General features: G+C 39.0%; 1 protein-coding gene and 1 long non-coding RNA gene across 4 annotated transcripts; both read left to right on the top strand.

The window, feature by feature from the left end:
- Positions 1-286: 286 nt before the first annotated feature.
- On the top strand, positions 287-26,091 carry stard5 (StAR related lipid transfer domain containing 5). Of its 3 annotated transcripts, XM_008405077.3 has the most exons (7): positions 287-603; positions 1,206-1,365; positions 15,467-15,516; positions 19,126-19,258; positions 20,304-20,421; positions 20,737-20,830; positions 20,923-26,091. In XM_008405077.3, exons 2-7 carry the CDS (start codon positions 1,270-1,272, stop codon positions 21,071-21,073), a joined length of 642 nt encoding a protein of 213 aa, XP_008403299.1. In that variant the 5' UTR covers positions 287-603; positions 1,206-1,269; the 3' UTR covers positions 21,074-26,091. The 3 variants fall into 3 exon arrangements, with proteins under 3 accessions (XP_008403299.1, XP_008403300.1, XP_081461044.1); XM_008405078.3 differs by lacking the exon at positions 1,206-1,365 and having other exon boundaries at positions 288-603; XM_081604918.1 differs by lacking the exons at positions 287-603; positions 1,206-1,365 and adding an exon at positions 3,907-4,275.
- On the top strand, positions 6,508-7,677 carry LOC145551037 (uncharacterized). The gene is made up of 2 exons (XR_014086795.1): positions 6,508-7,028; positions 7,570-7,677. It is a non-coding gene; the product is annotated as an uncharacterized LOC145551037 (long non-coding RNA).
- Positions 26,092-27,391: the final 1,300 nt, after the last annotated feature.

The raw sequence follows: 27,391 nt of genomic DNA, 5'->3' as shown, positions 1-27,391 counted from the left end.
ATTCAAGTCACTGACCACTTTCAACGTTGATTCAATGTTTCAATCATTCTGTGCTATCTGGGTAAGGACCAAAATTGCCCTTTATTGAAGTTTCACAAATCAGAAAAAAATTTCACAAATCCCAAACATGGTTTTAAATATTCTGCTATTAGAGCAGAATAATCCAGTGCAGGTTTGAAGAGTCTAGGAGTTGTAGTTTTTTACTAGAGTAGATTAAAGATGCGCAAGGTCAATGATCAAAATTAGGTGGAATCGCCCTTTAGCCATTGCCCGAATCGGAAGCCAACTTCAGCTTCGTTGCTGTTGCTGCTACCTTTCATTCATTTGCGGTAATGTTAGCTTGGTAGTAGCTGTTAGCGTAAGCAGAAGCCGGCTTTTCCTTACACAGTTCAGCGTTGACATGACTCCGATAGATTTCCTTCTTCCAAACTAAGAAGAGACAGCTTTGCGTCGACAACTGAGCTGCTTGTAAAGCCTTTGTGTCAGGATAAGCTCGATTTGCCGACAACGGTTATGGATTATGAACACAAAGCTAAAGCGGTAGCAGACTGCTTGATGAGCTACAGGAGAGATGAATCTGGGTGGAAGGTCTGCAGAAAATCGGTAAAGTCTTGGTGTCATGTATAATATTTGTGTTTGATGAATCCTATTCCATCTCAGAGTAGCTTTCAGATGTCATCCTCAAGAACAAGTACGACATTAAATGCGCACCCAGACTAACTTTAAAAACTTTTGAATTATCAAGCATTAAGTCGACCTTTGTAGTTAAGTATTTGTTGTTTTCAGTTTATGAAAAGTAACAATGAAACCGTAATGAATACGGCTGTATTCATTATCCATCTCATACTTTCAGTCAGTTGGTTTGTGGGTTTTGTCCTGGTCCATTAAACATGTAGCCGTTACCACAGCCGGCTGGCACCCAACCAATAATAGAACAGAAATGCCGAAAAAAGGACCTAAATTAATTTGGAATATGCCGCTCAGGTAATTGTTGTAGTTATGGTAATTGTTAAGACACGTTTTTTTAGTAGTTTTTTTTATATTACTGGATACTGATGCTTAAAAATGTACATGGTTTATTATCAGTAGGCCTGCTGTCACAAAAATGTTTAGCATTAACACACAAACCAGGTGACTAGTGGGTGGATGTGGGAATCATGTGCAGCATGTTGGAGTTCATTCATTTTGTCTCTGTGCTCCACCAGGTTCGTTAACCAGTTTCAGGGCCCGAAAAATGATCAAATGTTACAAACCATACATGACATATAAATGGAACAGATACAGAGTTACATTCACCGTCCAGCGCTGGACCTGGACCTGGACCTGGACCTGGACCACACTCAACACATCTTAGGGATGCAACCAGTGAGGCAAAGACTGTAGCGCGAGTTTAGTTTTTTATTCTTCTCTGCAATCTGTGCCCTCTCTGAGGGGTAGTCTACTCACTTTCAGTCTGTCTACATGACTGCCGACAGTCACACATAAACATGGTTATGTAAGCTGCAGCGTGTGTAAGCAGTTAAAAGAGAGAGAGAGGAAAAGATGGAATTTACAACAAGCAGAAGTGGATATGCACATTATTGATGCAAAATCAACAGATCAGCAAGCAAGTTGAATTCTGCAAAAACTATTTTTCTGTATTTTAACCCCTCCATTAATATAGTACTGGATGTGCATTTCGAGTATAAATTTTCTTTGGTTCATAAAAGGGGAAAATACACTCTGTACCTTCCTTTAAATTTAAAACGGTATACCTCTATGAAACATAGTGATCGTCTTTTATTTACAATGTTTATTTCATTTACTTGAGAAACTAATACATTTAGAAAAATGACAGTGCTTATACCCTCACGTTCTATTTTGTGCAACCCATTGTGGAAGACCACCGTGCTGTATTAAGTTAAGAACAGCATAGTAACAGGGACCTTAGAGAAAGGTTGGTGTGTTTCTCATAAATCTTATGATTTGATAGAGACCAGCACGTTTAAATATTCTGTCATCAGTTTTATTAGCCAGCTGCCAAAGCATCTGACAGCAAAAACAGAGACAGCTTCACTAGGGTAAGAGTGTTCCAATGTCCAACCTTTGATATGTGAATGTGTGCTCTTCCACAACAACTTGTACAAAGTGCAACTTGTGGGTTTGCCAATGTATCAAGCTTTTTGAAAGCCCACAAGGATATAACCTTTAACTGCGTCAAGTGTAGCACTGCCTTTTTTAACTTATCAGGCTGCTAATATTTTAATTTCTATTGATAATTTTCCTTCAAAGTCAAAAGCTATACAGTCTTATGAAAAAGTTTGTGCACCCCTATTAATCCTAATTATTTTTATCTCTATATATTTGGATGTTTGCAACAGCTATTTCAGTTTGATATATCTAATAACTGATATACACAGTAATATTTCAGTATTGAAATGAGGTTTATTGGACTAACAGAAAAAGTGCAGTACGCATTAACACAAAATTTGACAGGTGCAAAAGTATGGGCACCTCAACAAAAAAATGACATTAATATTTAGTAGATCCTCCTTTTGCAAAAATAACAGCCTCTAGTCGCTTCCTGTAGCTTTTAATGAGCTCCTGGATCCTGGATGAAGGTATTTTTGATCATTCCTCTTTACAAAACAACTTCAGTTCAGTTAAGTTTGATGGTCGCAGAGCATGGACAGCCCGCTTCAAATCATCCCACAGATGTTCAATGACATTCAGGTCTGCGGACTGGATGGCCATCCAGAACATTGTAATTGTTCCTCTGCATGAATGCCTGAGTAGATTTGGAGCAGTGCTTTGGATCAATGTCTTGCTGAAATATCCGTCCCCGGCGTAACTTTAAATTCGTAACCGATTCTTGAACATTATTCTCAAGAATCTGTTGATATTGAGTGGAATCCATGCGACCTTCAACTTTAACAAGGTTCCCAGTGCCGGCATTGGCCACACAGCCCCACAGCATGATGGAACCTCCACCAAATTTTACAGTGGGCAGCAAGTGTTTTTCTTGGAAAGCTGTGTTTTTTTTTTTGCTGCCAGGCATAACACCTTTTTTATGACCAGACAACTCAATCTTTGTTTCATCAGTCCACAGGACCTTATTCCAAAATGAAGCTGGCTCGTCCAAATGTGCTTCTGCAGATTTCAAGCGGCTGTTTGTGGCGTGCTTGCAGAAACGGCTTATTTTGCATCACTCTCCCATACAGCTTCTCCTTGTGCAAAGTGCGCTGAATTGTTGAACGATGCACAGTGAGACCATCTGCAGCAAGATGATGCTGCAGGTCTTTGGAGGTGGTCTGTGGGTTGTCCTCAGTGGTTCTCACCATTCTTCTTCTCTGCCTCTCTGATATTTTTCTTGGCCTGCCACTTCTGGGCTTAACAAGAACTGTCCCAGTGGTCTTCCATGTCCTTACTATGCTCCTCACAGTTGAAACTGACAGCTGAAATCTCTGAGATAACTTTTTGTATCCTTCCCCTAAACAACTATGTTGAACAATCTTTGTTTTCAGATCATTTGAGAGCCGTTTTGAGGAGCCCATGACGCCGCTCTTCAGAGGAGATTCAAATAGGAGAGCAACTTGCAATAGGCCACATTAAATACCTTTTCTCATGATATGCTACACCTGGCTATGAAGTTCAAAGCTTATTGAGGTTACCAAACCAATTTTGCGTTTTAGTAAGTCAGTGAAAAGTAGTTAAGGGTATTCAAATCAATAAAATAATGAGGGCACCCAAATTTTTGCACCTGTCAAATTTTGTTTTGATGCATATTATATATTTTCTGTTAGTCCAATAAACCTAATTTCAATACTGAAATATTACTGTGTCCATCAGTTATTAGATATATCAAACTGAAGTAGCCATTGCAAACACCCAAACATTTAGAAATAAAAATAAGATTAATAGGAGTGCCCAAACATTTTCATATGACTGTGTAACTTAAATCTTCAATTAAAATTCCCCTTTGACAGTTATCAGAAATGCTTTTATTGCCATATCAACTGATATACGAACAAGAAATTTAGTTTGGTATTTGATGCCCAGAAACAACAAAGAGGAATAATGGATAGAACAAATGATGATAAACTACTGGCTATATAAACACATGTAGAAACACAAGTAAATCTAAAAAACTTAGAAATTGTGAAAAAGTTCAAGATTTTTTGTCACTCATTTTAGAAAGTGATGATTTCAAAATGACAGACACCAGAACCAACAATGCAGATGAGCTGGGCCCCATTTCAGAAGGCAGGATAAGTGATGATCCTAAGTAATTGTGGGGTAAGATGATGTATGGATATTTCTCCTTTATGTTATTGTCAAACACAAAGCTTGGTTTTAGTGGAATTTTGTTGATAACTGAGCTTTCTAGATATGAGTTCTTCCACCATCGAACTGTAGGTCGTTGTGACATTAATAGCTCTGAAAAGTTTATTTTATGTATTGTGACAGAAGGGAAACACTGAAAGCTTGCAGGTGCAGGGGGGGGGAGCTGAGGACCAGAATTGAGAAACACTGCGTATAATGCAATAGATCTCCTGGCTTGAAGTAGTCCATTGTGTAGCAATTTAGTCTAGAACAATGTTTCTCAATTCCGGTCCTCAGGCCCCCCTGCCCTGCATGTTTTAGGTGTTTCCTTTCTGCTACATACTTGATTGAATCTGTGGGTGATTAACAGGCTTCTCCAGTGCTTGATGATAATGCAATCATCTGAATCAGCTGTTCTGGAATAGAGGCTCATCTAAAACATGCAGAGCAGGGGGGCTGAGGACTGGAATTGAGTGGCACTGGTCTAAGGCCAGGGGTGGGCAACTCATGGCCTGGAGGGTCTCCTGCAACTTTTAGATGTGTCTCTACTTCAACACACCTGAGTCAAATAATGAGGTTGTTAGCAGGACTCTGGAGAACTTGACTGCATTTAGGAGGCGATTCAGCCGTTGAATTCAAGTGTGTTGGACCAGGGAGACAACTACGAGTTGCAGGACACCGGCCCTCCAGGACCAGGATTGCCCACCCCTGGACTAGACCATGGACTACAGTGGGGCAAAAAAGTATTTAGTCAGCCACCAATTGTGCAAGTTCTCCCACTTAAAAAGATGAGAGAGGCCTGTAATTTTCATCATAGATGTACCTCAACTATGAGAGACAAAAGGAGAAAAAAAAATCCAGAAAATCACATTTTCTGATTTTTAAATAATTTATTGGCACTATATGGTGGAAAATAAGTATTTGGTCAGCTACAAACAAGCAAGATTTCAGGCTCTCACAGCCGTGTAACTTCTTCTGTAAGAGGCTCCTCTGTCCTCCACTTGTTACCTGTATTAATGGCACCTATTTGAACTCGTTATCAGTATAAAACACACCTGGTCACAACCTCAAACAGTCACACTCTAAACTCCACCATGGCCAAAACTAGAGAGCTGTCAAAGGACACCCGAAACAAAATTATAAACCTGCACCTAGCTGGGAATACTGAATCTGCAATAGGTAAACAGCTTGGTGTAAAGAAATCAACTGTGGGATCAATTATTAGAAAATGGAACAAGACCACTGATAATCTCCCTCGATCTGGGGCTCCACCAAGATCACACCCCGTGGGGTCAAAATGATCACAAGAACGGTGAGCAAAAATCCAGAACCACACGGGGGAACCTAGTGAATGACCTGCAGAGAGCTGGGACCAAAGTAACAAAGGCTACCATCAGTAACACACTACGCCGCCAGGGACTCAAACCTGCAGTGCCAGACGTTCCCCCTGCTTAAGCCAGTACATGTCAAGGCCCGTCTCAAGTTTGCTAGAGAGCATTTGGATGATCCAGAAGATGACTGGGAGAATACCATATGGTCAGATGAAACCAAAGTAGAACTTTTTGGTCAAAACTCTACTCGTCGTGTTTGGAGGAGAATGAATGCTGAGTTGCATCCAAAGAACACCATGCCTACTGTGAAGCATGGGGGTGGAAACATCATGCTTTAGGGCTGTTTTTCTGCCAAGGGACCAGGACGACTGATCCGTGTAAAGGAAAGAATGAATGGGGCCATGTATCGTCACATTTTGAGTGAAAACCTCCTTCCATCAACAAGGGCACTGAAGGTGAAACGTGGCTGGGTCTTTCAGCAGGACGATGATCCCACACACATCACCCGGGTAACGAAGGAGTGGCTTCGTAAGAAGCATTTCAAGGTCCTGGAGTGGCCTAGCCAGTCTCCAGATGTCAACCCCATAGAAAATCTGTGGAGGGAGTTGAAAGTCCGTGTTGTCCAGCGACAGCCCCAGAACATCACAGCTCTAGAGAAGATCTGCATGGAGGAATGGGCCAAAATACCAGCAACAGTGTGTGAGAACCTTGTGAAGACTTACAGAAAATGTTTGATCTCTGTCATTGCCAACAAAGGGTATATAACAAAGTATTGAGATGAACTTTTGTTATTGACCAAATACTTATTTCCCACCATATTTTGCCAATAAATTCTTTAAAAATCAGAAAATGTGATTTTCTGGATTTTTTTTTCTCCTTTTGTCTCTCATAGTTGAGGTACATCTATGATGAAAATTACAGGCCTCTCATCTTTTTAAGTGGGAGAACTTGCACAATTGGTGGCTGACTAAATACTTTTTTGCCCCACTGTATGTTTAAATTCCGTTGAATCTTTAAAGGAATTTTTACGTTAAACAGTTCATATAAGCTGTGTCCGAATTCAGGGTCTGCATCCTTCGAAGGACGGATTTGTAGGCTGATTACGTGATAGCGTGGCGACAAGGCCTGTCCGAATTCAAAGACTCCTTCAAATGCGTCCTTCATATGCGTCCTTCATATGCGTCCTTCTTTTCCCCAGATTTGAAGGATGGGTCCGGTGTATCCTTCCTTCATCCTCCATTAATACGTAGACGCCTCATGGAGCGCTGAGTCCTACGTAACAGCGTCCGCCATCTTCTATGTGGCAGCAGGGCGATCGGAGCTCCTCAAGTCCTGTGCTGTGTGTTTCAACCGTTTTACGAAACAAACTGGATTCATTAGGATTACCTTCCCCAGGTAAGGATGAAAGATCAGAATTACTTGATTTTGCAGCCAGAAATTCGCTTCAAAACAACCGAGAAATATTTCCTATGTAGCTTAATTGGCCCGAAGTAACCGCTGATTGTTAGCGTAGCAGCTAATATAACCGCTGATTGTTAGCGTAGCAGCTAATATAACAGCTGATTGTTAGCGTAGCAGCTAATATAACCGCTGATTGTTAGCGTAGCAGCTAATATAACAGCTGATTGTTAGCGTATCAGTTAACATAACATTTTCATACTGTTTCTAATGAGAGAGTTGATGAAAAAACGCTGTTTAGAGGAGAAGTTAATTAAAAACCAGAGGATTTAGTGAGTAAAGGTCAGTCAGGATCAGAGATGGAGCTGCTGGTCTTCAGTCTGTTTCCAGCTCAGCTTCACCATGTCGGTATTTAGCTATAAAGATGCTACGAGTCAGAGCCCAACATGCTGAAAATGTCTTTTTATGAATGTGAAGGAAACATTTATGTATTTTCTATTACACTTTAGGATAATTTCTCTTTTCTTCTTGGCTTTAGCCTGTGAACCAGGACGTCTCAGAAGTCATTGAGTTCTCCCAGTGTGACCAGCAGACTGAAGCCTGTGACCAGTGTTCCAGTATAATAAATAAATGTTTTATTCGTTCACTTTTTGTGTATTTTTTAATATCTCAATCCGAAGTATTAGTGTATTAATACAGCTTATGTAATGAAATAAAAATAAGGAATAAGAAGGGTTTGGTGAATGCACATGCAACTGGGGGGGTTCGGTACCTCAAAAAGGTAAGAACCACTGGTCTATGATATCCTTCACGGCCCACGATATCCCATAATTCATTGCGGGTTCCAACTGAGCGTTCGGGCAGAGCGTCAATGGTGGTGAATAGCGACAAATTATTTAGCTATATAACACTTTAAATGACTCAACGTGATTTGGTACAACGTTTTTAGGCGAGAATGTAAGTGTCTAAATCTCAAATATCTGCTCGGTTCATCAATACATCACCTAATTGCAATTTTGCTCTGACGTTTTCGGACCTGTCTGCTACCGCTGCGTTAACAGCTAGCTCCCCTCGCCAGCTGTCATAGACATAAGGATAGACGCCTCATTGGACCGCTCTCGCCTATTGTCACTGACGAGATTTAGGGTGGCCATCTTGGAGCGGTCCACCACTCCACTCAGCATTATGTGTTTAGCAGCACAATGACGTATCAGCGCAGTTAATCAATCATAACACGCTTTTTTGTCACTGGAAATCATATTCAAACATCTATCAAAGCTACATTTATAAACAATTGTATTTTTTTAAGTATGTTTTTAAAACATAGTTCAGCATATTTAAATATGCTTAGTGGCTATAACAATAGAATGAGCATATTACAAAGCACACAGCCGTTCATAATTTATTTAATAAATTATTCAGTAATATCAATACATATTTATATAACTATACAAACACAAATAATGATTAATAATGACATAAATAATGATTAATGCTGAATAATATATATTGGATACATGTATGTATGTATGTATGTATGTATGTATGTATGTATGTATGTATGTATGTATGTACGTACGTCTATAGATGTATATCTGTTTTCCAGCCGACGAGTTCTAGCTTCAGAGATTCAGCAGCTGAGATTGAGTCCAAAATTTGATGTGAGATTCATCCATGCTGCAGTGAATCCGTCTCTCTTTATAGATTCTCCCTCTTCTTCCTCAAATCGTGTCTTTAGGAAACTTTCAAAACAAAAATGGAAGATTTGGGATGTATCTTACTAGTGAAAGAATTACATTTAAATAATAGTCTTTACCACCTGTGTAAACTTTGCTGGTGAATGTTATAACACATAATATAAGTTTTATAATATGTGTTACATTGTTTCATTTCTAATGTAGGCTCTTGTGTCAGATAATCTAAGTCGATGTTGGAGAATAATAATTTTTTTTTAGATTTACAGAATCTCAGTTATCCTTCATAGTGGCTGAACCCGTATTACACCAAGCACTGTAGCTAATATTAGCTGGTATCTCGACTGTGGACATAAATACAGTAAAGTAATATTCTAATCACAATATATACACAATAATACGTCCATCTTACTTGTGAAATGTTGTCAGTGGAGCCTCACATCAATAATCCATAGATCCAAACAACAATATCCCTCAGTGCTGAGGAATCTTCTGTTGTTTTGATTGAGCAAAGTAGGAGGGTATACCGCTCCAAGATGGCCGCCGTATTTCCTGCGCCGGAGCAGCCAATGCGGGATCTACTCTGATATTATGTCCATGGCTGGCCAGCTGGCCAGGCGCTCCAGGTTCGGTATACAGAGAGAAAACGCCTAACTCCTGGCACATTGTTATAAAAACTCCCTAGCTTTCCCCAATGAGTGGGAGTTAAACACCGATATTATTCAGACAGGTCTGGTTGAATAATGTTTGATTTCTAAAGTATTTCAAAGCAGAGCACATCGGTTTGATCGATTAATTAAAGCTAAGCCTTCAAACATAATGGGTTTATTTAACCATAATGTCCTATCTGCGATGTGGAGCGTATTATATTTGTAAATGAATAATTTGCTTGTATGTATTTCTTGTAGAAAAGTGCGGTACACATTTGAACATTTTGGAATCAAACTAAGAGATTTCCTTTTTACTATGGAACATCCTTTACTATAAAAGGTGAAGAATATAGAAATCAGTAATACATGACTGAAAAACAAACTTCAGTTGGGTTTTTTTTCTTCTCCGCTCTCTGCTTCACGCTGTCACGGTTGCTTGGCAACATGAGTTACGCTGAGGTGGGGGCGGGGACAGTTGGTGAAGGCTAGACCTGTCCGAATCCACAGATATTTTTCTTCCGATCTTAGTTTATTCCCGGCCTTCAAAGGACCCGTCCTACGTAGACCAGTCCTTCGAAGGATGCAGACCCTGAATTCGGACACAGCGAAAGACTCATAACATCTTTCCAAAATTCCGGTGTATTAAAACATACCAATAGACAATGGAGAAGAGTTCCTTTTATGAAATCGCCATTTTGTGCAAGGATTTGGAATATCACTGGGCATCTAATGAAGCATAAAAAGTATTATACAAGTTAAGTCATTTACATTACTGAAGTTTAAATTGTGTTTATTGTTTGTTTTTGTGCTTTTAAAACAAACCTGATTCCATTTTTCTTCATCTATGTCTCCGTAAATATTTTTCCAGTGTCTAACTTGTCAGTTGCTGATTCCTTAGCTCAGTGTTTCTCCACCTTTTTTGGCCCAGCGCCCCCCCAGCCTTTATCCAGGTCCCTCTCTGCCCCCCACCAAAGAATTTGCAGGCTACTTTGCACTGACCATTATTGTTATCATTAATATTACTATCACTATTGTAGATGTTTTAATTTTTATGCTTGTTTCTGTATTTATCATCAAAAATAATTTCCCAGAGAACAAAAAAGTCATGGGAATAGAAATTATTTCCACAGGCGTTTATGAAAAATGCAACAAACATTCAAGTTAAAATCAAGTTAAAACTTTGAACTATTTGCAAAATGACTGAGTTCTGCAACATTAAAACATGGATAGAACTGTAACTACATTAATCATAACTCTTCTTCTCTTCAGTGTTTGTCAGTTTCTGGTGGTGCAGCTCTGTGCTGCCTTCAGGAGAATGGGACATCAGAGTATCATCCATAAAACTTCACCAACATGGCATTTATTGTTCAAACCAGAGCTTTCAGTGGAAAAACAAAAGTTCCAGGTCCTTTTAATGCCATACAAATATGAGACAGAAACATGGATTATATCTTTATATCAACCTGTCTATTGATTATAGATTAATAGTTTTACTGGACAGAAATTACAAAGAACAAATCTGGTTCTTAATCAAATCCTAATGAGTCAAATTGAAAGTGTCATGGAGTCATCAGCCTCATGACATTAACACTGACATGAAAAATAATATTGAAGAAATAAATATATCAAATCTAATTAAAAACATAAATAAATCACCAGTTCTTTACTGTTATGGTCTGTAAGATATATTTATTCTCAGTACTAGATGTGGTCTCAACAAACCCATGACACTTCAACAATATTATTTTACCTTTTATCTGGAAATAGTGTCTGTTTATTCTTGCCATACAGTCTCTGTATTAATTATTGCTCGAAAGGTCTTGCCATACCAGTTTATTCCTCTGTATTTACTTTAGTTTCTTAGTTTATTCTTGCATTTTGTTGTTCATTCATTTCCATTTAGTTTCCTTTGATTAGTTTTATCCTCTCTTGGTTTATTGCTATGTCCACTTTAGTTTCTTTCCTGTTGCTAGATTTATTTTATCATTTATTGGCCATCAGTAATCTTCACTCATCACCTGCTGCGCCGCCTAATCGTCATGTGTTTCACTCATGCGTTGATTTTTTCACTGTTAAGCGTCAGGTTCTCTGTTTTTATGCCATACTTCACATCTAGTTCGTCGCTCCGTTTTATGTCCAGCTTCTCCTGTTTCAGAGTTTTGCGCAATGTGCGCCTCGTTTTTTTTTTTTTTTTTAAGCCCCTAAGGTGCAGGGCGGTCGGGAAGCGTATCGATGGGGAAAAGGCAGACTGACTAAACCTTTTAAAACAACGGAAACAATTTCTACACTCTGATTATTTAAATTTAAAAGTGCTGTGTTCTATCACCACCGTTTCATACCGGACCACTTACAGCTCCGGTGTTAACGCTATAAAATGAACGCTCTCTATCGAGGTATCATCCATGGAGGGATTTCTTTATTTAAATGGGTTCATTTTTCAGAGGGATACAAAGTGAGGGTATCGTGATTTTAGCTACCAGTAGCAGGAGAACGGAGCTGCACCAAGAAGCTAACAGAAGCTAACAAACACTGAATAGAAGAAGAACTGCCATTGATACAGTTGCAGCCAAGCATGATTTAATGTTACACAATACAGTTTTACCAAGTTGCTCAAAGTCTAAACTGGCATTTTTGTGCATTTAAGGTGTAAAGTTTACCTTCGACCAAACGCCCCCCAAAGGCATCCCAGCGCCCCCCTTTTGCAAAAATGTCCGCCAGCGCCCCCTGCCGTCCTCTGAACGCCCCCTGGGGGGCGGTACCGCCCACGTTGAGAACCGCTACCTTAGAGGAAAGCGTCAGTGAGTTATAGTACACAGAAAAAAAACCCACGGTTTCCACCAGCATATTATAAGCCTGGTGGCCTGCCATGCTTTACTAGCCCCCCTCCAGGCTAATCGATGCTTTTTTGTTTTTAGGAAAATGAAAACAAATACATAAATTTACATAAATAAGTACATACATTTTTAAAAATCACTTAAATTTTTTTCATTTTTTTAGTATTGCAAGCATCTCTGTTGCTCTGAGCGTTTAACTGGTGGAGCAGATTTGTTCCTAAAAGATTTGTTTATGGAAAATAAGCTTATAATTGATGCATTTAAAGCCGGGAGAGCGGACCAATCATACTGTTGGCGCCTCTGTGCATTGTCTCGCACTAGCTGGATGTGGGAAGTTTACCTGTGCGTCTCCTTTCACTCAATGGAGGTGTATGGATATTTACATCAACACCCTGTGAGGAATTATTTTTCTTTTTATAGAACTATCTATGTGGTCCCGGTTGGCCGGTGTGTTGGTGGCTAACCTGATCATGTAGGATCAACTTGGTGAGGAGCTTTTGCGCTTGCCTTGTAGTCACGCATCACGCTGGTTTTATATTATTTTATTATTAATTCTATTCTTATTTTCCCGGTTACTCGAAGAATCAAACCATATCAAATGCTTGTCCACGTAGTCAGAGTTAATGTGCCGGCTGCGCAAATATCAGAAAAAGTCGTCCCTATAACTATAAGTCTGTTAGATTTAGTGAAATCTGAGAGAGGGGGACTAGTTTAATTAGCCAACGTAAAAAGCAGTCAGTTATAATTGCAGTTTATTAATTTGTATTTGTGAACAAACAGAGCCCAAACTTAAAGATTAAACTCACAGCATCAGCTTGTTGCTGTGGTAACAAAACAATCTTAACTATGAAGATTGTTAAACGACTGTAAAGCGAAGGTTATGGACCTTAATCTGACCAACTACTTGTGTGGTTTGGATCGGGCTGAAGTGTTGCTGCTCTCGGCTGTTCTTAAATTACCTGCTCGGTGTCGGAGTGGTTTGTCGCTCCGACTGCATGTTAAATATATTTTATATAATTGTCATATAAACAAAAACTAAGGAGTTGCCTAAAAATAATTTCATACTCCGTATAACACAAACATCAACACACACGTATCGACTCACCTTGTGCCGCATCGCTGCCTCTGTTCTCAGCCTGTTCCCGTTGCAGTGGATTTCCTCCGGCATTATTTTCCTCCAACAAATTATTCCACTGAACGAAGCTCATACAGCTCCCTTTTAACCTCCGTCTTCCCATTTCTGACACTGGATCTTCAACATCCTCAAGCTTTGAGATAGCAGACAGCTACAAACCGGGTGTTAGCTGTAGTGGCTAAGTTTTGGCTACAGTCCGCTGTTGCCTTGATATCAGCAGGAAAATGAAAAAACTAAGCACTGGATGGTACTGGCTAATTACAGGAAACAACAGCACACCAAAAACTCGATTGTTCTACCAGTAGCTCGCAGATATTTTAAGTTTTGCGTCTTTTTCATGGTACAGATCTTGCAGCTTTGGCTAAAAACAATAGGAGCAAGCAGGACCCGGAACCAATCTATGTGGCATAAATTCAAACGGAAATACGTCACCACCTCTCGTGGCATATACTCTCCATTGTAAGAGCTCTGGAGGGTCACCCATGTTTGCCTAGTTGCATGTTATAAATGTATTCAAGTCATACCTTTTTATTGCTTTTACAAATCAACCCTAATCAACAATATAGACTTTTTGCACAAAAAATAATACATCTATTCTAATTTATCTTAGTTTTCAAACAGTATAGTAAACTTAGTTATTCAAGTCTCTATCTAGACCCCACAGATTGCATCAATTAATTGATTTACATCATCCTATCATCAACATGATAGCAAAAAATCGCTAGCATGTTGTTGACTTTACAGTAATCCCTCATACTTAGCATGCATGTAGAGACAGTGGAGAGGAAAAAACCCCAGCAGAACCAGAACCTAGCTAAGTACAAGCGGCTGTCTGCCATGACCGACTGGGGGTTTGTGAAGACAGAGCGGAATGCACAAAAAGAAACAGATGAACTTAGGTAGGATTATTTTTGATGTTTGTGAAAGTGAAATGTTAATAGCAGAAGAGAGACAACGGTTCGTTCATAGCAGCATTATCTCAGCCGATGCCCCTCTCCAGGAAGGTACCACAGCCAATCAAAATGCCAGACTAGATGTAGCTTCAACATAAATGAGAGAAAACTAAAAGCCAACATTTTGAAATAACCTCAAATAATGCAAATTGGAGAGGAGTATAAGAAAGTGAGAAAAAGTGTTCAGCTTGTCCTCCAGTAGTCTCAGCCTATGGCAGCATAACTACAGAAATAGGTCAGGATAACCTAAGAGTCTACGTAATAGCTTTACGACAAAAAGTTTAACCCTATTCTGAAAAGTAAACAGGATGTCTGCCTCACTCACTAAAACTGGGAGATGCTTCCATGGGAAACAAGCCTGAAAACTAAAAGATCTTTCAGAAATTCTAGAAATCAACGGTAAACCTGCAGTCTGAGAGTGTAGTGCTCTGTTAGGAGCATGTGGAACAGACCTCTGATGTATGATGGAACTTTACTATTAAGAGCTTTATATGTGAGAAGGAGAATCTTAAATTCTATTCTGGACTTAACAAGGAGCTAATGAAGGGAAGCTAAACTAAGAGAAGTATGATCTCTCTATTTAATATTCTTAAAATTTAAAGTGACTTAGCTAGATCACCTCAGTGCCATCCAAATGCCAAGAGTGTCACGAGTATCCTGAGGTCCTGAATGGACATCACCTGAGTTCAGTGAGAGTGACTCAAGTCACTGCAGTATAAAGATACCTGTATCTGGAAGGTCCATTAACTGGTTCATCAGTATTCCTGGCTATTATTACAGTGTGATGACTAACAAACACTCCAACTAACTAGTAAAATGGTTTTTGAAGTCATGGATACAAAAACAATATCCTGAGGTCCTGAGTTAAATCCATCAAGAGATGGAGAAAACATGGCATGTGTAAATCTGCCTATCAGGCCGTCCACACACTGAGTCTAGTGAGAGAGGAAGTCTAGCTTTGAGAACTGTGAGCAGTTTGGCTATTAATTACCAATAATTAGGTGATGCCCGACTTGTTGATTTTGCGTAAAAATCATTAACTTTATTATATTGACCTTTAATAGTTATTGACAGTAAAACCTTTTACTTAGAATTTTTTTAAGTCAATATTGTATTTACATATACAATATGTAATTTTACATATTGTATGCATTTCTTTCCTTCTCTAGAATGATGTGGTTGTTTCTTGGCGTCCCTCGTCTGAGTTCCCTGGAAATGTGTAAGCACTCTTTTTATTTTTCTTTATTTTTAGAGTCCTTAATCAGGTTCTGAAACGTGTTCCTAGGCAACATTTGGCATGCTTCTTGTAATGAAAATTTGTTTTTTATTGTGATATAACATTCTCTCAAATATTTTCATGAGTTCAATTTATTGCTTGTCCATCACGTGTTTACATGAACAAACCTTAGAATCAGAGTTTGTGGTTAAGTTAACTTGGGTATCTGTCTGTCTGTCTGTCTAACAGCTATGCTATAGGTTCAGCATAGCTATGAACCTCAGCTATCCGTTGAGGTTCATAGCTGGTGAGGCACTGGCTTAATCATAATCTGATTTATAAATATAGACCCCCTGCATGTGGTTGTAACACTGGAGCACAAAAATCCAGTGCAATATCATTCATAGCCGCGCTGCCGTGGTAGAATAATTCCTTTAACTCAATAAAACTTGGAATTGTAAGTATTATTAATTTAGTGCAAAGCTTCACAGCAAAGGGAAAAACCGTTTAAGTACAACTGCAAACCATTTCTTTCTCTCTCTCTATGTCACCAAGTTACTGACAACGCCACTTAATGTTTCATACTTACTGCAACAGGCTGAATGTCCTGGAGCCTCATGCATAAAAGACTGCGCAGTTTTCACACTAAAACTTGGCGTATGGAAAAATTTAGAAAAGTGCGGTGCAGAAAAATATTTAGATGTATTGTAATGAGGTCCAACACACAACAGATGTAGTCCCACCAACAGAGTTTATTAGAATAAGTATGAGCTGCTATTCCTGAGGCTGCAGCTCTAACAAACCGTTACACTCAACTGAATAGCTTTACTGCTAACACACTGAACTCTCTCCTCTTCCAGTCCTGATCCCTCACCCACATGACAGGTCTATCACATGTGAGTGGGAGTCAGCAGAGTCAGATAGGGGAAGCCCATAAAACTACACATAATAATAAAGATTACAATGCAACTTATAACAAATACACATAACCATATGGACCCCAGCAGAACTAAAACAAAGAATTGTTACAGTGTTAAGCCGTGGTCGCGCATCTTTCCTTTATGAATCCCAATTTGCAGGAAATAGAGAACAGCTGCTGGTCCGCCCTGTCGCCACCCATAAATACATGTGGAAATTAGTATAAATACCTGGAAGTTTGCTACCAAGCCGTAACCATGACAACGTCCTTGTTTGTAGCAGTATAAGTATTTACAATGATAATAATTATACATTTTATTTAAAAGGTGCTTTCAGGGCTCATAAGGCTCACAACAACAACAACAACAAAAAAATTTAAAGAGAGAAAATCCAAATTAAAAAAAGAAAATAAAGAGATCATGCAAATGCCTGTTTAAACAGCAGAGCGTCCAGCCTGGACTTAAAGACAGAGAGTCAGAGGGTCCATTGAGTGGGGAAAGTGGCTGTTTACTCTAAATTGAGAAATCATATTTATAAGTTTACATTTACAGAGTAGAGATGATTTCTGTCCATAAAGGCACATTCATAAAGACCAGTTGCAGCTCGACTGAAGGATGGCTGCAGCTGGACTGGTACCAGTACCGCACGGCTCCTTCTTGAAGTTTTGCTCAGAGCTCCATGGTGATCAGTCTGGATTAATCTAAACATTAATAAATCATCATCAATATTTCCCAACAGATCAATATGACCTCTGATCCATCACTCCCTCTGAATCCTTCCATTGACGATGTTCTCCATCAGAGCCAAAGCTCCACAATTACACGGCTCACCTTTATGCAGCTACTTAAATATGTGTGATTATCTACACAACTGGATCACCTTAGAAATAATCAAACCTGTTTGGAGATAATTTGCTGATCCAACCCTGTTTTTCTTTTAAGTGAGAATGAAATTATCCATAGATGCATTTCATGTGCTTCAGCACACAGACCAACACATTTTGTCTCATAATGTTACATCTTTATGAGACAAAAACTGAGGAAAAGTACCAGTTACATTGGAGTGAGGTTTTCACATCCTTTTATTTTCTTTATTTTATGTGTGTGTTATGTTATTGTCTGAGGATAAATGTTGTTCAGATTCACCGTTAACATTGACACAATAAAATATTAAAATCATAAAAAAACATCGTGTTCGATGCTGCTTGGTCTAAGTAACTGAATGTAGTCAGTTACTACATTCAGTAGTAACTGTATTAGGTGAGTTTTGACACTTTGTAGTTTGATATTGTTTACAGAAAAAAAATTGCATATATATATATATATATATATATATATATATATATATATATATATATATATGTATGTGTGTGTGTGAATATATTAGGGGTTGAAGGACTTTATATTAAGGTCGATTACAAGTTGTAGTCTACAACATGATAAAAGTCGAGTCGACGTTGACTAGTTGCAGTGACGTCACAGTGACTGAAGGCGTAAGACGCTTCACAACAACTTAGAAGCTTTATCAGCTATATTCACGGCTAATATTGATTAAAAAGGCCCCGCTTGTACTAAGTCTGTTATGCAGAATTGAAAGAACAAGAAACGGAACATTATTCCGGACTTCTTCGTGAGCAGCTGAGAAAAGTTCGAAAAGTTGCACAAAGTCGAATCTGACTTTTTTGTTTTAAACACTGGCTGATACTGATGATTGCTGAATAACTGCACATATAGCAGTCAAATTATTACAATGACCACAATGGTTCTTTTGGAACATCACAAACCAAACTTATTATGAATGGATCCCATTTGGCTATAGTTGAATTCAGCACTGCCTCCTGCTGCTCCTCTGCCCCGATGCACAGCAGGACGCTCTGCTGACTCAGCAGCAGCTCTCTGACTTTGTTGGATGAACCGACACGCAGATGGTGGCAGAGATCGTCTCTTATCAGATTCTCAGATTGAAGATTGAACTTTGTTTCCAGATGTTGTTGAACAGTATTTTTAGAAGAGCGTAAAGCTGCCAGGTTAGAAGCTTCGAAATGCAGGGTGACACTGATCAGTTGCATGGATAAAAAAGCCTGACATAATGCAGCATTGTTGCACATTACTCCGGTAGTCTTTGCTGTAATTTTCAGTTTCTCTCTGGAAAGTTATTTACGTTTTTATACAACTTGAACTATCTGAGGAATTCTCCTAGTTCATCTTTCATTTTCTTTGAAAAATCTGTTTTGTCAGGTGATTATGACTAGTTGACTGGCCCCGAGAAAAGTAATTGCAGAGTAAAGAATTGACTAGTCAAGTAGTTGGTGCAACCCCTTGTGTGTATATATATAAATACACTGCTCAAAAAAATAAAGGGAACACTTAAACAACACAATATAACTCCAAGTAAATCAAACTTCTGTGAAATCAAACTGTCCACTTAGGAAGCAACACTGATTGACAATCAATTTCACCTGCTGTCAGCACATTCAACTTTGTACAGAACAAAGTATTCAATGAGAATATTTCATTCATTCAGATCTAGGATGTGTTATTTGAGTGTTCCCTTTATTTTGTTGAGCAGTGTATGTATGTTAACTGTGTTTTTCTCTCTACATATGGACTGTAATATACTGCTGTCCTATCACTTTTTCATGTTTAGTAGCCTTCTCCTCTGACTGTGTTGCTATTCAACTGACTGACTTGGCAGTTACAAGGGAGAGGGCATTGTCAGCGGCAGCCCTGAGGACGTATGGGAATGTCTCAAACCGGTTCCCAATGGGCTCCGAGTCAAGTGGGACAGCAACGTCAAAAAGTTTGAGCTTCTTGAACAGATCAAGGAGGTGTGTGTTCTTTCTCACTCAGTCTCTCTAATTTTTATAGTCATTTGACTTTTAGGGAAGCATGTGTTTGTAACATTCTTTTCATTTTAAACAAAAGCCAATTCAATGTATTTACAGTATGTAGCAACAATTTACGACAAATATAGCACTTTATAAAAGTGCTATATTTGATAAAGTTCCATTTAATCATGCACACTCTAACTTATGTTAGCTATTAAACTGTATAGTAAACTCAATTACTCAGGTTTCTGTGTAGACCCATTCACTTACAGCATCTGCTCTTCCTAGATGAGTGTGAACTGAGCAAAATATAGCTAACATTGTGTTGTTGACTTTACAGCAATCCCTTATACTGAGCATGCATGTAGCGACAGTGGAGAGGAAAATTTCACTTAATGGCAATTAAATGATTGCTTAAATAGGCAGTTTGATTCAGTTTTATTTAGATGGCACCAATTAACAACAGATGACATCTGGAGGCACTTTACAAAAAAAATTTCAATTCAATTGCACATAAATTCCAGTTGATCCTAGTTATCAAACAGCACAGCATGCTCAATAAGTTATTCAAAGTAAATTCAAAAGTTTCTATCTAAGGAAACCCAGAAGAGTCATTGACTTGCAGCATTCACTCCTCCTGGACAAGAACATAGCGCTTGAATTGCGTTGTTGAATTTACATCAATCCCATGTATTAAAGTATCCCATCATGTAGCGACAGTGGAGAGGAAAAACTCCTGTTTAACAGGAAGAAATCATCAGCAGAACCTGGCTTTATACAAGCGACAATCTGCCACGACAGACTGGGGGTTAGAAAAGATACACCAGAATTCACAGGAAGAAACAGAATAACTGATGTGGCAACAGTTAGACTTTGTATTTGAATAACTTTGACTATTTATCCAATGTATTTAAGCCAAAGCACATATTGGCAACAACAAATCAATATATCTGCCATTTCCTGCCTTAACAAAAGGCAGCCATGTCCATTGATCTTGTTCTACTCAGTTTGTGAGTCCATTTCTTTGTCTTCCATTTTTGTGCAGGATATTTCCATCTGCCGGACAGTCACACCCTCAGCCGCTATGGGTATCATAGCTCCACGAGACTTTGTAGATGTTATTTTAGTTAAGCAATATGAAGATGGCAGTATTTCATCTAATGGTGCGTAATTTAATGTCTTCTTGGTTATTTAGGGGTTTTTTTTATTCTTAGTCATTCTTACTCTGTTAAAATTAGTTACATTTTTGTATATGTGTATTGTATATTGATTTTTTTGTATCTCTTCACAAAGTGCTCAACTCTTGCTCAGATGATGGTAGTTCATGCGACGGTCGCCATTTGTGTGTGTGTGTGTGTGTGTGTGTGTGTGGGCAAGATTTTGCAAGAACAAGCATATTCTGTTAGCATTGGTCATAAAGCCATATAATTGTGTCAGTTTGACGTGGATTTTAATCCTTTTTATTTAACATTCAACAGCGACCAATGTGATTCATCCTAGTTGTCCTCCCCATCCTGGCTATGTGAGAGGATTTAACCATGCATGTGGCTGCATTTGTATCCCCATTTCAGGGTGAGATTACCAATATGGACACACACACATATGTGTAGCTTATTTCATTTTTTTATTTGTTCAATGTCTCTTTCGTGTGAAATAATTTTCAGGGAGCCCAGGAAAACTGAAGTGTCCAGTTTCTTCCAGACTGACCTGGGTGGCCTCCTTCCACGCTCTGTGGTTGACTCATTTTTCCCATCCAGCATGACCGAGTTCTACAGCAACCTGGCCAAAGCTGTAAAATCTCTTAAGGACATTTGAGACAAAGTGCAACCAAGTTTTCCCCCAGTGTATTATAAGCCTGGTGGGCTGCCGGGCTTTACTTGCCACACCACCAGGCCAAGCATTGATGGTTTTCTTACAAAAAAATGATCGCTTTTATATTTTTTTATATCCCACATATAGCAAAAATAGTAAAAATGCTTTGCTCAGCTCAGCAAAGTATCTTAGCTTTTCACCAACAGAACAGAATCATTCCTGAAAGGGATGCATTGAATAGGGCATGAAGCTGCCAATGCGCACCATTCACACCACTGGCGCCTGTTGGCCGCCTACTGCGCTGCTGCAGCTGAATCTATCAAGTTTACCTCGTCACGAATTGCGCGCCCCGCATTTCACTCAAACTACTGTAGATGTTTTGGCAAAACTCGTCCCATAATGCCCGGACTACCAAAACAAAAAGTCTCTGTGGCGCTTATAAACTCAACAGACACAAACTAGAACAGCTTTGTCTCTACTAGAGCAACATAAATGTAATCTCCCCATTTGACCCTCTGTATCCAGCAGAGGTGCAGTGGATTTAGCTCATCATGCTGGGTACTGCACCACTAACGGCATCGCAGAACAGATTGAATCAAATCTGGGAGAGGGGCATAGTTTAACTGGTCGAGTTTAAAAGCAATCCATGATAATTGTAATTTGCTGAGATATTTTTGTGATCAAACGGAACTCAAACTCAAAGATTAAACTCATAGAATGAGATCGTGTCATTCTCAACAAACAAATGTTAAAATTCTACATCTGTATTTTGTGCTAAAATGTTAACATTTATGGCCCCTCTGGAGATCTTGGGGGCCTTCAGCAGCTGCTGAGTTCATTTATGCCTTGGGCCAGTTCTAAATATGATCAGCATTTAGGCAGGTATACAAAAAAATGCAAGTTTATTTCATAGTATTTTTTTGTTTTTAAAATTATAGTTGCGTGTTTAAGTATTGTCGACAATGTCTTCCAATAACATACATAATTTGGTAACGCTTTATTTGACAGGGTGTGAATAAGACTGTCATGACACTGTCATAAACATGACATAAAACCTGTCATGAACATGAATAAGTCTTTATGAATATTTATAACTGTTGTCATAAAGTGTCATTCGGTAAATCATCAATCAATCAATCAAATTTTATTTGTATAGCACATTTCAGCAGCAAGGCATTTCAAAGTGCTTTACATAATTCAAATAAAAACAGAAATAAACAGTGAGAAAGAGAGATTAAAAAAATACATTAATTAAAAAAAAAACATTACATCATTAAAACGTCGAAAAGAAAGAAAAAGAAATGAAAAACATGGAAGACATCAAAACCTGCACTCTAACCCTAATTTAGCCATAAGCAACTCTAAACAGGTGGGTTTTAAGTTGAGATTTAAAGGCACTCAGTGTTTCAGCTGTTTTACATTTTTCTGGAAGTTTGTTCCAAATCTGTGGTGCGTAGAAACTGAATGCTGCTTCTCCTCGTCTGGTTCTGGTTCTGGAGATGCAGAGCAGAACCAGAACCAGAAGATCTGAGGGGTCTAGATGGTTGGTACAGTAATAACAGATCTTTAAGGTATTGTGGTGCTAAACCGTTCAGTGATTCATAAACTAACATCAGTATTTTAAAGTCTATTCTCTGAGCTACAGGGAGCCAGTGTAGGGACTTTAAAACTGGTGTCATGTCTCTATCTTCCTGGTTTTAGTCAGAACATCAGCAGCAGCTTCTGGATCAGCTGCAGCTGTTTGATTGATTTATTAGTCAGACCTGTGAAGACGCTGTTGCAGTAATCAATGCGGCTAAAGATAAACGCATGGATGAGTTTCTCTAGATCGTGCTGAGACATCAGTCCTCTAATCCTGGAGATGTTCTTCAGGTGATAGAAGGCCGACTTTGTGACTGTCTTAATGTGGCTCTGAAGGTTCAGGTCAGAGGTCATCACTACTCCCAGGTTTCGGGCTGATCGCTGGTTTTCAGTAGTAATAACTGAAGCTGTGCGTTGATTCGGGTTCGCTCCTCTTTAGGTTCTAAAATATTAACTTCAGTTTTGTTTCATGACACTTTTAATACAAAGTTGACATTATTCAAAATGTCTTTGTTATGACAACTTGACATTAACCAAGAAATCATGATCTGACAAATTTGTTATAAAAGTATTACTGATTAAACTTTAAAAATTATGTAGGTAAGAAATGATATTAATGACACTTTATGGCATCATACATTTTTAATGACTGTTTTTAAAGCTTAATGAAATCTTTATTGTTGGTCCTACTTGTTCCGCTTTATTTCAGGTAAAGAGAAATAATTACCGTTTTGTTAATGTTTTTGACAGTGTAATAACACTTAATGACATTATTATGACTACTATTCTGACATATTTATGACGTATGAGGATTATTGGTTAATGTCAAGTTGCCATAATAGACATTTTGAATACTGTTAACTTTGTATTAAAAGTGTCATCATTTATCGAATGACGCTTTATGACAAAAAAATATTCATGAAGACTTACTGATGTTGATGACAGGTGTTATGTCATGTTTTTGACGGTGTCATGACAGTTTTATTCACAGCCTGTCAAATAAAGTGTTACCCATAATTTACCCAGTAATACTTTACATTTCTTGTCAACTTAACATCTTTCAATACAAAAACATGGTGGGCCACCGGTGGACCGCCTCAGGGCTCTGACCACCAGGCTCTGACCACCAGGCCCTGACCACAGGACTTAGCAAGTTTTCCGGGGGAAGCCCTGAATAACCAAGCGTCCAGCCTATTCATTATGCCAGGTATTCTATTTAAAAAATAATAATAATATTGAAACTTTAGGAAAGTTAGAAAATGCCAAATGGCTAACAATAGTTCATTCAGTACATGTTGCTTAATTTATAAACTCTAACAGAAGGAATCCTGTAAATGATTAACAGTCCTATCTAGAATGAGGAAAAGGGTCATGCATATGAGAAGTCCTCAAATTTTACTTGATATATTCTTAAGTTTATTTGACCTTATTCAAAGATTAAAGATGAATTTGAAGTTTGATTTTTTTTAATACAGCAGGTAAAATAAGTATTGAGTATACATTTTCTTTACTTAACATATTTCTAAAGGTGCTATTAACATAACATTTTCACCATGTGTTGGTAACAACCCAAGTAATCCATACATCGAAAGAAACCAAAGGCAGGTTTAGAAATTAAGTTATGTAAAACGTATCGAACATGCTTCAGTATGTAACTTTTATAAAAACAATTTTTTATTTACATTTTTATTTGATAAATGGTCACAAGAATAGAATATACTTTATTGATGTCCAATGTAAAAAAATTTTATTTGTTCACAAGCTACTCCATCCGGAGTGTTAACTAATAGTATTTCCTATATTTATGTGTGTATGATATTGTAAGTAACTTAAATATGACCTTATTGTAAAATTAAAACAAGGATGTACATGGAAATACGTTAATCTATAAATAAATCCATAAATGAGTCTATAGAAAACTTACATTTAGAGACACTCAGCAGTGGACATTGTAAAGTCTATGCTGTAATAGCATATTACTGTATAATATAGCATATACTGTAGTTCTCACGGTAATATATGAAGCAGAAAATCTGTGTGAAAAAAATCGAGCTCTTCCTTCTCTTCCCTGTGCCCCTACTGCCCACTTCAGAAATGCACCTCAACTGGTCAAAAACAGCCGGTCAGAGCCAGGAGGAACAGCTCAACACTGTCAGTCACTCTTGTGGACTCGCTGCTCAAGGTGCTAACATGGAGAAACAGCTTACAGTTCCAGGAAAACTTTTTTTTTCCTGTGTCATTTACATTATTGCACATTAATTTCTGAACTGATTTGTTTGTTTGTTTCTTTCTATTTATGGATTTCTTGGGTCGTTACCAACACTTGATGAAAATTTCATGTCAGTAGCACCTCTAGAAATATGTTTACGTATTTAAATATGTTGTGTCTAATACTTATTTTATCCACTGTAAATGCCAGTAATGTATAAACAGAGTACTTTGTGTAGCTAAATTATGCAACACAAAATGCTTTGACCTTCTTTTATGATACCTCTGTGTATGCAGATCTCATGAACCTTTTGCCCTATTACTAATATCTGTGGTGGCTTGTGATCAGTTCCTTTTTTAAACAAAAGAAGTTTTTCTTCATTTTAAGCAAATGTACTTAGAGTAGAACCTAACAATTGACTTCATTATTCAGGTAAATGAACCCCCTATACTACGAGGTATCTTCTATAGATCTGTGGACTGTTTAATTGTCCATAGCTCAGAGTTTTGTGTGTGAGACTTTGCTTTATCAATGTCCTTCCACTCAGAGATAATGTTTATGTCCTGTAAAGACATTTTGAGGATATTTTTCCATTTATTCAAGTTTAAGGTACCATATATGCTGGTAGCATTCTGCTTATTCTTTTTTGTCCAGTATCCTAGACTGTAGATCAACTGCAATGCTGTTGTACTTTAATATATATATATATATATATATATATATATATATAGTTATAATTATTTTATTGTAAATTGGGCATTGTGTATTGAATTGACTGTATAATTATTTCTCTTAATCAGGCATGTTTGATAGTTGAGAACCATTGACCCCCTTGCTGCTGAGAGGTGAACTCACACAAAGACTGAAGGGGTATAAAGTGTTTTTTTGTTGTTGTTTTTTTTTACTAAAAAGTTTGAGTGGTATTAGAATTATGAGAGAGACATAAATGCTGTAAATGTTTAAAATGTTTTATTAAAGTTAACTGACCAATGGTAACATTTCACTTGGACCACTTGCACTGTGGCTGACTACTTTAATTGTTCAATGTTGTAACTACATTTCAGGTGCAGTTGAGTTTGTGTTTATAGTGCTAACCTGTGCATGGCCAGATATTTTTCTGTAATATTTGCAAAGAGACAGTTTGTTAGTTTTGATTCTACAACATGGATCAAAACGCCTGAGAATTTTTGATAATCAACAGAACATGTCATATAAATGTATGGAAACCAGAGACAGATGTATTTGAATTGTTACTTGGTCTTTTGCCTCAGGCAAAAACTCAGTTTGGAGAGGCCATGGAGACAGACTCTCATACGGCTTCGAGGCGATTCTGGTCCACCATCCGGCGTCTCAGGAGGGGGAAGCAGTGCAGCACCAACACTGTTCATAGTGGGGATGGTGCTGCTGACCTCAACTCGGGACGTTGTGGGCTGGTGGGTGGAATACTTCGAAGACCTCCTCAATCCCACCAACATGCCTTCTGTTGAGGAAGCTGAGCCTGGGGACTCTGGGCTGGGCTCTCCAATCTCTGGGGACGAGGTCGCCGAGGTGGTCAAAAAGCTCCTCGGTGGCAGGGCCCCGGGGGTGGATGAGATCCGCCCGGAGTTCCTTAAGGCTCTGGATGTTGTAGGGTTGTGTTGGCTCACGCGACTCTGCAATATCGCATGGACATCGGGGGCAGTTCCCCTGGATTGGCAGACTGGGGTGGTGGTCCCCCTGTTTAAAAAGGGGGACCGGAGGGTGTGCTCCAATTACAGAGGGGTCACACTCTTAAGCCTCCCTGGTAAGGTCTATTCAGGGGTCCTGGAGAGGAGGGTCCATCGGATAGTTGAACCTCGGATTCAGGAAGAGCAGTGTGGTTTTCGTCCTAGTCGTGGAACACTGGACCAGCTCTACACCCTCAGCAGGGTCCTGGAGGGTTCTGGGAGTTCGCCCAACCAGTCTACATGTGTTTTGTGGACTTGGAGAAGGCGTTCGACTGTGTCCCTCGGGGGGCCCTGTGGGGGGTACTCCGGGAGTATGGGGTACCGGGCCCTTTGATACGGGCTGTCAGGTCCCTGTATGACCGGTGTCAGAGTCTGGTCCGCATTGCCGGCAGTAAGTCGGGCTCGTTTCCGGTGAGAGTTGGACTCCGCCAAGGCTGCCCTTTGTCACCGATTCTGTTCATTACCTTCATGGACAGAATTTCTAGGCGCAGCCGAGGTGTTGAGGGGATCCGTTTTGGTGGCCTTAGGACCACATCTCTGATTTTTGCGGATGATGTGGTCCTGTTGGCTTCATCAGATCGTGATCTGCAGCTCTCGCTGGATCGGTTCGCGGCCGAGTGTGAAGCGGCTGGGATGAGGCTCAGTGCCTCCAAATCCGAGGCCATGGTCTTGAGCCGGAAAAGGGTAGAGTGCCTTCTCCGGGTCAGGGGGGTCGTCCTGCCTCAAGTGGAGGAGTTTAAGTATCTGGGGATCTTGTTCACGAATGAGGGAAGAAGGGAGCGGGAGATCGACAGGCGGATTGGGGCAGCGTCTGTCGTGAAGCGG

Source organism: Poecilia reticulata, chromosome 3 (genome assembly GCF_904066995.2).
Source record: "Poecilia reticulata chromosome 3, P_reticulata-male-v2, whole genome shotgun sequence".
Classification (NCBI taxonomy): Eukaryota; Metazoa; Chordata; class Actinopteri; order Cyprinodontiformes; family Poeciliidae; genus Poecilia; species Poecilia reticulata.
This window is presented reverse-complemented; position numbering and strand designations above follow the sequence as displayed.